Raw genomic sequence first — 11,490 nt, 5'->3', positions numbered from 1 at the left:
CAAAGTCCTACAACCGAACAGTACTATTTTCTAGACTCATAGACCCTTCAAAACTTTGCTAAATGCCCTAAGGAACCTCACATAAATTAAATGTAAGAATGAGGAACGCTCTAGAGAGAAAGAGGCTTGAATTTGGTGCCAAATGAAGAAATTTCGGAGGATATATATAGGTAACAACAAGGTACACTACGCACAGCCTGGAGGTGCGCCATGCACCTGGGCTATGCTGGCTCCTGCGCTTGCTTTCCACGTGTCGCTATGCGAATAGGTGACCTCTTACCCTTCTAGAACCTGTCACGTGTCCAATTCTCATAGAGCCATGTGTCGCAATTAAGTGGAGCCATGTCACCTTGACCTTTGGAGGAGTGGCGATAGACCGTGCCACATGACGCCCTCTCGTACTACCACATCATCAGCGCGCGTTGGGCGCTGCGCACATGAATTTCCTTATTTTCAAAATAGAATAACTTCTTCATCCGAGCTTTGTTTTCGACTTTCTTATATCACTAGAAATCTCGTGATGAGATCTATGAATTTCATTTAGACTTCGTCGGCTAATTTTGAATTCATTTTTAAAGTTATATTTTTTTAACAAGCTTAGACTGTTAAAGTCCGTTAAAAATTTATAATTCTCTCATACGATATCCCTTTCGACTGTCTTAATATTGAAAAAAATCATATGTACAAGATATCCAAATCCCATTTAGATTGTTTTTCCTAACAATCAACCAATCTCTACTTTCAGTTTCAGAGCAGTATACTGCTGCGCTGAAACTTTGAAAAATCATAATTTCCTCTTACGAAGTCAGATTTGGACGTTCTCTATATGAACGCTCTTGTTTTAACGACTACTATGAATTTTGTTTATATCACTTAGGCTAAAAAGTAATTTATCGAGAATTCACTTTTTTACGATACGGAGTCGTGTCAGTTTAATCGTGAAACTTCTATGAAGCATAACTTTTTCATACGAAGTCAGATTTTAGCGTTCTTTATATGTACGGAGTCCTATTACGTACACTATGACTTTGGTTAACATTATTTATCCTAAATAATATTATATTAAAAAATCATTTTTAGTGCTTATTATCTCTAAATTGACTAGCCCAAATTTCTGGGTGTTACACAAGCCAAGTAAGAAATGTATATCTGGGTCTGTGCTCACCACGTGAGGAATGCTACAACCTAATCCCATGATATTTTAGGGTTTCCCTCGTATTTAAGCCCCATTATCTCAAATCTAGGGTTCATTAGCAGCCTCCATTACCCTCAAACCTTAGGAAAAACCCTGGCCAAAATCTCTTGTGGTGGTTTTTGGCCTTTTGGTGCATTTGGGAGCTTAAACATTTATGCTTTTATGTTGCTAGATCTATGTGAGCTTTGATGTTATCTCTTCACTTTTGGTTTGGAATGTAACATCCTGTTTTAGGTCATTTTCATTTCAACATGGTGATCAAGGATTGGATATTAGCAGGATTAGAATCATTGAGGAAGCCAGTTTTGAGCTCATTTGGAGATGGATGATGTATTTGATGATCCGGGTATTCGGTTGTGATTTGGAGCTAAAAGGGTATTTTGGTAATTTATCGGTTGAACTTTTATGGAATCGGGATATTGGCTGGTATGAGTTCATAATAGTGTAAAGTGTCTTGATACCTTTTTGTGGATATAGGGATGGTCAAAATCAGAGTTGTATCAAGAAAGTTATGGTCTTTGGATGGTTTAGGGTTTGGGGAAGACCCTAGTATGTGAAGCGTACCAAGAAGGTACGCAGGGTGCGAGGAAGGTTACGCAAGGCATAGTTGGAAGAACACGCAACGTAGAGGAAAAGTTGGGTCGGCATACAAGACCTCGTACGTTAGGCGTACACGGATGTACGTTGGGCGTACGAGGGACATATTGAAAGCCCTAATTTTTAGGGTTGTACCGTATATAAGCGTAATGTTAGTCATTTTTATTCATTTCCAAGGCAGCCCCAATACCCTACAAACCCTAAATCGACTTTGTTTCCTCTTGAGCTCTTGGATGGATTTGGTGTCCTTTTGTGCTTTAGGAAGGAAAGAAGAGGAATTTGAAGTTGCTTGGCTTGGTGGAGTAGCCTTAGATCCAGAGCCATCATCTTGTGGGAAAGCCATTTGAGGTATCAAGTTTCAATCTTTCCGTATGTATATATAGATCTCCTCATTGGTAGTTTATTGTGATTTTGGCCTTCTTTTTGAGTTAATGGATGAGCTAAGTTATTTGAATGTTAATCCTTTCAGATCTGAGTTTGTTTTGGCATCTTTGAGTATAAAGATGCAAGCTTTATGTGTATTATGTGGTCATGCATGTATTAAGTCACCCATTAAGTCCCTTTCTAGCTTAAGAGTCTCATTTAGTCGCATGTAGACGTAAAGTTGGCAACTTTACGCTGGGCGTACAAGCCTCCAAGAGAGTATGATGCGCATACATGCTTGTATGCCCCGCATACTCTGTGTGAGTGGGTTTGTGCATTTGGGCTACCTTCTTGGACCTGGTTGCTTGGTGCCTTGTTGGGCCGTCTGAGAAGGTGTGTTTGGTTTAGGGTTAAGTAGTGGGCTTTAGGTAAGGCCCAAATAAGGGTTTGGCCCCAATTTGGAAAATTGGGCCATTAGTGGACCTTTATGGATCTTTTGGTCTTTGGCCATGGTAGGGCCCAATGGGTTGGGTCATTAATGGGCCTAGTTAGTTGGGCCATCTTTGGGCGTAGTGTTGGGGTTTAGCCTTGCTTAGTTATTGATTATGGTGTTGGGTTGTTTGGCTCAGTTCAGGAGCCATTTCGCAGCAGCAGCAACAGTGTAGGATTACTCGTGTAGCGGTTGAGGTGAGTCTTCTCATTATACGTACCTGTGTGGTAATTTATGTGTGACCGGAGGGTCTTATTCGTATTATTGACCGGAGGGTCTCATTTGCTTATGCTGATCTATGTGTTATTATGCATTCTGTCTTTGTGACTTATGTTGTTATATTATTCTGTGTGTATATATTGAGTTATGACCGGATGGTCTATACCGAGACGTGGGACTGGAGGGTCTTCACTGAGACACATAACCGGAGGGTCCTTATCGAGATTCAGCCATGAGAGGCTAATTATTTGTGTATGTGGTATTTTGAGGAACTTACTAAGCTTCGTGCTTACAGTGTTAATTTAAATGTGTTTCAGGTACTTTTGTAGATTCTGAGAAGGCAGAGGCATGATTGTACACATTCGCCGGCTTATGATGTCTTGTGGATTTTAGGATACTCTGATATTGTTTTGATAATGACTTATAATATATGTAATGACTTGGATTTATGAGTAATGTTTGGTAAATTAAAATTGAAAAAAAATGTCTTGAAATTTGAGGTGTTACATGGAATGGATTGAGGATATGCATGGAGCATGCATGTCTATAAAGTAATCATTTTATGGACCTTTGAAGTCCCCTTTAGCTTCTAGAAAAGTTGGAATTAGAGACTTAATGGATTAAGGACTCAAAATCATTAAGTGAAGGTTTCAGACTAAAGTCATGACGTGACAATGAGGGTGTCACGAAGTGACCAAGGAAGGATTTTATGTCTGAATTGTTATGTTATGCTCATGATGTGACCAAGGAAGGTTCACATTATGATGCATGTTGAGTGGATTTTCCATGATCGAGATGGCTGAGTAGGAATGAGTTGAGTTGGATTCGAGCTGAGTGAGTTCTCACGATGTGAACAAGGGTTGGTCACGATGTGAGGCTCGACAATTGAACTTATTGGCCTTTGACTTTGACTTTGAGCGTTGACTTTTGACCATAGTTGACTTTTGGTCAAAATAGGGCTTTAGAGTGTAGATTGATAGGGTACTTCTTTATTACTGTTAGGTGTCTCGTTGTACCTGTCTACCTAGTGTGTGAGATTTGTGGTGTTTAGTTGCTATTCATGAGGTGAGTATTCTCACTATACTTACCTGTGTGGTAATATATGTTGACCAACTGGGTATTATCTGTTGATTATTGCTATATGTGAACCGAGTTGCAGATAACTCTAGGACCGTTGTGATTCCATGGGAGTGTTGATAGTCCCTAGGGTTGTTGATAAACCGGGAGGTGTGCTGTTAATCTACAAGACGTGTTGTTATCCCGTTGGGACTGAAAATACTCCCCATGGTTGCTGTTAACCCATAGTTGGTTATATCATGTGTTGTATGTGACGTTTGAGATTGCTGATAGTTCCAGGGATGTTGCTAGAACATAGCTGGTTATTATGTTGTGTTGTATGAGATATTTTATGTAAATCACTAAGACTTATGCTTACATTTGTGGATTAACTATTTTGTAGGTACTTATCGAACAACGAAGGCGTGATTGTACACACACATCAACCGTTTTATGATTCGAGATTCCGCATTGTCTTTGGTATAACTCTAATATCTGAATAATGGTTTATGAACAAATGATTAATCCAGAATGTAACTTTATTAAAAATGGATGTTATATTTTTTTTAAAAATGAGAAATTTAGCCTGGGTTTTGGGATGTTACATGAAGTTTCTGGTTCCTGTGACCTCGGCATATGATCTTCAGTCAACGAAACCACTACCCATTGGCGCTTTCTTTTAGGCAGGGAAACCGCTCTTCATTTTACTGCAGGGCATCTCAACTGGCAGCTTCCTTTCATGGCGAGCTATATTAATCTGTAACTTGTTTTTTCTGCAATAAGTTCCATCTAGTTTTGCTTCCAATCCTTTTTCATCAGTCACTCCTACGAAACAAATGAAACCATAGTACTTACCATTATTTCCCTTTCTTCCACTAAAGTAGATGTCTGACTGTTTCTTATGGTGCGAGAATACCTTTCTAAATTTGTCTTTCTAATTGGTGGGATCTTCACCACTTATATATTAAAACGGCATTCCTGCATGGAGAATTGAAAGAAACCATTTACATATCGCAACTGGAAGGCTATATAAAGAAAGGAAACGAGCATAAAATGTATTGCCTTACAAAAGCACTATATGGTCTAAGACAAGCACCTCGAGCATAGAACACAAAGCTTGAAGGGATTTTGAAGAGTATGGAATTTCAAAAGTGCATGAAAGAACCATTGGTGTACCGGAAAAAATGAAGGATCTAACCTGTTGATTTTAGCAATTTATGTTGATGATTTATTTATGACAAGTACAAATTTGAAGATGATCAAAAGGTTCAAATTAGAGATGTCCAAGAACTTTGAGATGTCGGATGTTAGAAGAGTAACTTACTATCTTGGCATTGAAGTTAACAAGAAGAATCGGGGATTACTATAAACCAAGAAGCGTATGCTCAACGCATTCTAAAAGAAGTTGGTTTACATGATTGCAATCCGACCCACATTCCAATGTAACCGGGAAATAAATTGTGGAAGGCCGAAGATGAAACCGAAATCGACCCAACACAGTATCGAAAGGTGATAGGATGCCTTAGATATCTCTTGCAAACAAGTCCCGATATGGCATATGCGATTGGAATTGTTAGCCGATACATGCAAAGTCCAAGAGAATCACATGGCGGTGCAATCAAGCATATCCTACGGTACTTACGGGGAACAACGGGATAAAGAACTAAGTACGAGAGGATGGGACAAAACCGACTCATTGGTTATAGTGATAGTAGTCACAATGTTGACCCAACTGATGGAAAAAGCACAACCAGTCACATTTTTTACTATGGGTCGTCTCCGATAACATGGTGTTCGCAAAAGCAAGATATCGTTGCTTTCTCATCTTGCGAGGCGGAGTTCATGGTGGCCACGATGACTGTATGTCAAGAAATTTGGCTTCAATATTTGGTCGGAGAAATCATGAACAAAGCGCAAGAGAAAGTGGTTCTAAGAGTTGATAACAAATCGGCTATCGAACTAATAAAGAATCTCGTTTTTCATGGAAGGAGTAAATGCATTCATATGAGGTTTCACTTCATTCCTAATTATGTTGAAAACAAATAAGTGGAGGTGGAGTTCATTCCCGGTGAAGAACAAAAGGTAGACATTCTTATTAAACCACTAGCTTGAACCAAGTTCAAGGAAATGCGAAGCTTGATCGGAATCAAAGACGTCTCTAAAATGACTTAGAGATTCGGGAGTGATTGTTGGAATCCTAAATTGAGTAGTACTTTGAGACCAAGTAAGAATGAGATTTTAAGCAAGTCGGTTTTAGAGTCCTCGTCTTGTTCTACAAGTCGGGAGAATGTAGGTCTATATATATATATATATATATATATATATATATATATATATATATATATATATATATATATATATATATATATATATATATATATATATATATATATATATATATTGTTTTTAGATCGAGTTATTATCATTGAGAGACATTATAAACATTGTAATTTTTGAGTGATTTTCTCATAATAATCAAAAAATTGTTTTAATTAATTGTGTTTACATATTCTGAACTTGAATGTTTACGTAGATTAGCAAAAAGTAACAAATAATCTTGTTCAACCAACCAATCCATATGTCATTCTTATTATACATATTTTTTGTGATCAAACATAGCTATTGGTGGGTAAAAATGAAAAAAAAAAAAAAAAAAAAAAAAAAAAAAAAAAAAAAAAAAAAAAAAAAGACATAGATATGTTGAAAAAATAGATCAATAAATAAATATATAATGTTGTTTTCTTTTATCTCACAGTATCACGTGAAGTCAATAGTAATCGGCTTCAAATGCTCGTAATGTAAATGGAATGGCTATAAATGTCATATTGTGATGTTTATAAACTAAGAATGTGGATGTATTTGAATTCTATAAAGTTTAATAAACTGTTATATTATTATCATTATTATATTTTTCATACGATCGACTTTATATAACCATTTTTGAACTTTAAGAAAATTCTAACTGGTTTTTTGTCCACCATTTCATCTAAAAAGTTCAGTTAAATACGCCTTTTTTTCCATTAACATGATATTCTACTATAATTAAATTTAATCCATTAAATACTAACTAAATAGTTCAATCCATTAAATATATTCGACCCCTTTTATTATGTTATGAAATTATTAGTAAATTATGAAACTATGGACTGTATCTCCTAAACTATTAAATTAAACTATGGATTGTATCTTCCATTGAACTATGGATTGTGATTATTGATTGTCTCTTCTATTAAACTATGGATAAGGGATTGTGATTATTGGTTGCATCTTCTATTAAACTATATTAAACTATGGATTGTGATGCTCTAATGGACCTTAGAATTGTCGGATGAATGCTTACTCACATGTACAAATCATACACGTCAATTAAGTACCCTAAGGAAAAATAACATATGCAACAAATTAAATTAAATGAAAAATAGTTTGTGGAACAAATTTAACCGAGACGCATGTAAAAAATAACTAATTAAACAGATTGAGTTGTAAGAAAAATAAGTTATGTAGCAAATCCAACTAAGACTCCGAGACACACCTCTCATGGGATCTTTATGTAAAACTCCAAATTTATTTCTTGCATTTGTAATTGAACAACTTACTGATTAGATTTTATTTCACATCAAAAACCAACAATACACATAATATTCATAATCATAAAAGCAAAATAATAACTTCAAATAATCCGCCACATCTTCCTCTTAATTTACACCACCCATAAATCTGATTCGTCTATGTCAGAAGATCATTCACCCATCCAAGATCTGGACCATTTACGGGGCTGTCATTGTAAACATTCTGGCTTGAACTGCTGCTCCTCGAGAATGAAGTCGGAGTTGAATCAGACAAATCATAAACACCACCACACCCGTTGTTGAAGCACTCATCTACCCACTGCGAGTTCATATTCATATTCTCCTCCACAGACATGGCCTCCATAGATCTCATCAGTTCAGTTAGCGACTGATTGCTGATCAGCTCATTCATCGACTCATTCTGCATACAACTGTTGTTTCCAAATTGGGTCATCCCCAAGGACTCGGCTCTAGCTAGCCTGTCTGCAAATCGGGAAATAGGGGAGAACCCTGCTCCGGATCTGGCCGGAGAGAAGGGCGGAGATGCAGGTGGCGAAAGGGAAAGGCTGTCGATATCAATGTTCAAAGTGGAGGTAGGCGAATTGATGTGATGGACACTTGAAAGGCACCGACAATGGGCACAACAATGACACGTCTCCGAATGATGCTTCTTCGCTGGAACCGTCGTCTCCGGTGGCACCACTCGGAGCTGACGCGGGGTGTGAGCGAAAAAGCAGATCTTGCGCTGGCAGTTCTTCCCGTCTTTGCACGCTTCAGTTCGGTAGCGAGAAGGATGTAGCCAACACTCAAAAACTCCATGAGCAAACTCACACGAATCACCACGGCTGCAGCTCCCACGACGGAAGTCTGCACACACTGTACCCAAGTAATTATACCGACGAGGACACCTCCGGCGAGCCTTTTCGCCAGGATGAGCGAAGGGACAGTCAGTCCAGTCATGAGATCGGCTACGGGTACACTTGCGAACCTTGAACTCATAAATACGGAAATGATCAGCAGAGTAGGGATCGGCATCTTCATCAGAATCCACACCGGAGTTGTAAGGCAAGAATTTCTTGAAGAGTGTTTCCTCGGGAAGAACCCTGGGAGATTCATTCTGCTGCTGATGATACATGCTGTCTATGAGGGCCTCCTGCGAGGAAGCGGAGGCACGGCGGCTGAGGAGCTTGCGGGGTGGGATATCGATATCCCTGAGTGACTTTTTGCTGGCAAGATAGATTTGGTGGGAAGGATGGAATCTGTGTTGTTCAAGGCATCCACTTGCCATGACCTCTTCTGTGTTTTGCATGTGTGAAAGAGAGAATTAGGGTTTGAGTGAAGAAGATGAATGGAAGGAGATGGGTATTTATAGTGACAGAGAAAAAGGAGATGACGAGGACGATGTGGGTGTGCGTGGCCAAATGGTGTAAAAGGAAAGCATGCAGAGGGGAGTATGTGGCAGCTCGATAGAGAGGGTATTGCATGCAAAACCAAAACACACAAACTCTAAAATTGGTTTTGGGTTAAAGTGGTTTGGTTGTTTTGTTTTTATTGTCGTCACCTTTTTATTTATTATGGTTCATGTATCGTGGTCTCGTTTTTGTATTCATGTACCGTGGTCTCGTTTTTGTATTCTTCCCTTTGCATAAATGTCCAAACAAAAATATTACTCTATCTGTAAAATTTAAAGTGTTTTTATCTTACTTTTGGTAAAAGAAGTAATAATATATTTAGAGTATTATAGATGTAAGGAATAAGTAAATGTTGTCTTTTAGCATATGTTCAAAGCATATGTTCAAACGATCAACGTAAACATATAAATCGCAGTCTAGAACATATACAAAGTGAAATGGATGAAAATACTTGAGTAATGATTTTGACTATAAAATTATCAAATGCCGGGTTTAATAAAACTTGTAATTATTTTCATTCTTGTTCTTTTTGGAAATTTAGGCAAACCTTATTTAAGTACTTAGAAGCTAGAGGAGAAAGAAGGTTATGAAAAAAATAAAATGAAAAAAAGACTACAACACAAATCACACTACAAGAAATCAACACATTATCGATAATGCCTTTAACGGCGACAATGACTTTTATCGGTGACACAACACTTTGTCGCCTTTAAAAGTCTTTGTCGCCAATAAAGGCGTCGCCGGTAATATCTTGTTAATTGAATACGTGTTATCCCCTTCTGGTAAACCCCAACCGTCCTACTGAGTATTTAATCCAACTGCTAGACCTCGTTTTCGCACAAACCCAATACCGGCGACAAAAAGTCGCCGCTAAAGGTTGGAAAAAAAGACACTGCATAAGTTCTCTCATTAGTTATCGGCGCTATTGGTCATTGTTTCCGCTAAAGATTTAAGTGTCGCCGCTATTGATTGTCATCGCTAAAGATTGACGCAGATAACACTTCCTCTTTCTACTTTCAGCTCTCATTTCTATGCATTTTTTTCCTTTTTCCTCCGACGACTTTCGCTTAATCGGCCTTTCCCGAAGGCTAGAAGACATATCGGCGACATCTTTAGGCCACTGGAAACTCCCCACTTCGACATCTCCGACGATTCCATTGTGACATTAATTTAGGCATTGCTGCTATCGATTTGCTCCGATGTTCGTGTTTTTCTTCCTAATTTCTCATTTTCCTTCTCTTTTACCGTTGATTTTCACTTGTATTTGTGATTAGTTGCAAAAATATTGTTTCAACATATATTTTTCTTCCACAGTCACCGAGGCTACCGTCGGGTGTGTTGTTGTCACCGGCGATGATTACCACCACTACTGCACCAATTGTTAGTTTCTAGTCACTACAAGTTCTATTCATTGTGATTTTGGAGATTAATTGCAAAATTTATGTGTATTTGATATATGTATTTCGATTTGGTGTATATATGTGAAAATGTGTATTTGGTGTATGTATATGTGTATAATATGTATGTGAATGTATGTGTATTTTATGTATATGTGGTATATGTGTGCATTTGATATATGTATGTGAATTTGGTTACATATTGGTGCATTTAATGTCGTTATGTATCGGGTTTTTTGCACCAAAAAACATTGATCTAAAAAAAATTAAAAATATTATTATCCGCGACACTATTACTGATGACAGAAGGACTTACCGGCGACAAGGGTATTAGTGGCAACATAGGGTATTACCGCGACAAGAGCATTAGTGGCGACAAATATCTTTACCGACAACATTTTGAGCAATAGCGATAGAGCAGTATTAACGACTTTTTAAAGGCGACGTGTCGCCGCTATTGCCTTTATCGGCGACGTTTCTAGCCTTGACCGGTGACTTTTGTCGCTGCTAATTACTTTTTTTCTTGTAGTGTCAGTACATGTACCTTTTTTCTAGCCTTGATCGATTGATGCTCTCTCTCTCTCTCTCTCTCCCCGTTCATCGCTGAGAGATCAAGAGAGAAATCGTCTTTGGATGCACCGTTGTAACTGAAGCATTGATTAATGCTCCCATTCAGGTTAAACCCTATGCCGACGATAAATCGTCAGTATAGGTTTAATGAATACTACGTCGTTTGATTATCTAACAAATAAAAAAAATTAAAAACTTATTTATGTTGACGTCATGTCGTCAGGACAGAGTTCCACGCGGATAGCCACATTGTATTTCGATGTCATGTTGTCGAGATTGCTCCCGAGAAAACAATGTTATTTCTATTTTCTACACCACTTCATATAATTAAATAGAAATGATAATTTACGCAACCTATACCGACGACATATCGTTGATATAGGCTTTCAGAAACCGCATAAATTACTATTCCTTCCATCCAAATATATGGCAACGACAAATCGTCGTCATAGGTTCGCAAGTCAAATTAAGTTGGTAAACCCTATCCCGACGAGAAGTCGTCGACATAGCATTATTTGTTCCGGTGTCGTCGGCATAGATGTTGTCGTCATACATTCTTATAGTGACGTAAGGTTGATTGAAGTGGATGAGATGGTTGCTGGTGGTAACTAACATGGCCTCT

The 11,490-nt window shown here is 38.0% G+C and overlaps 1 protein-coding gene across 1 annotated transcript; it reads right to left on the bottom strand.

Moving 5' to 3' along the window:
- Positions 1 to 7,503: 7,503 nt before the first annotated feature.
- Positions 7,504 to 8,865, bottom strand: LOC111884355 (zinc finger CCCH domain-containing protein 2). Its single transcript, XM_023880662.3, has one exon. It carries the CDS (start codon positions 8,796 to 8,798, stop codon positions 7,647 to 7,649), a length of 1,152 nt encoding a protein of 383 aa, XP_023736430.1. The 5' UTR covers positions 8,799 to 8,865; the 3' UTR covers positions 7,504 to 7,646.
- Positions 8,866 to 11,490: the final 2,625 nt, after the last annotated feature.

This window comes from Lactuca sativa, chromosome 3, assembly GCF_002870075.4.
Source record: "Lactuca sativa cultivar Salinas chromosome 3, Lsat_Salinas_v11, whole genome shotgun sequence".
Taxonomy (NCBI): Eukaryota; Viridiplantae; Streptophyta; class Magnoliopsida; order Asterales; family Asteraceae; genus Lactuca; species Lactuca sativa.
The sequence above is the reverse complement of the archived record's forward strand: the minus strand, read 5'-3'. Positions and strand labels throughout refer to the sequence as shown.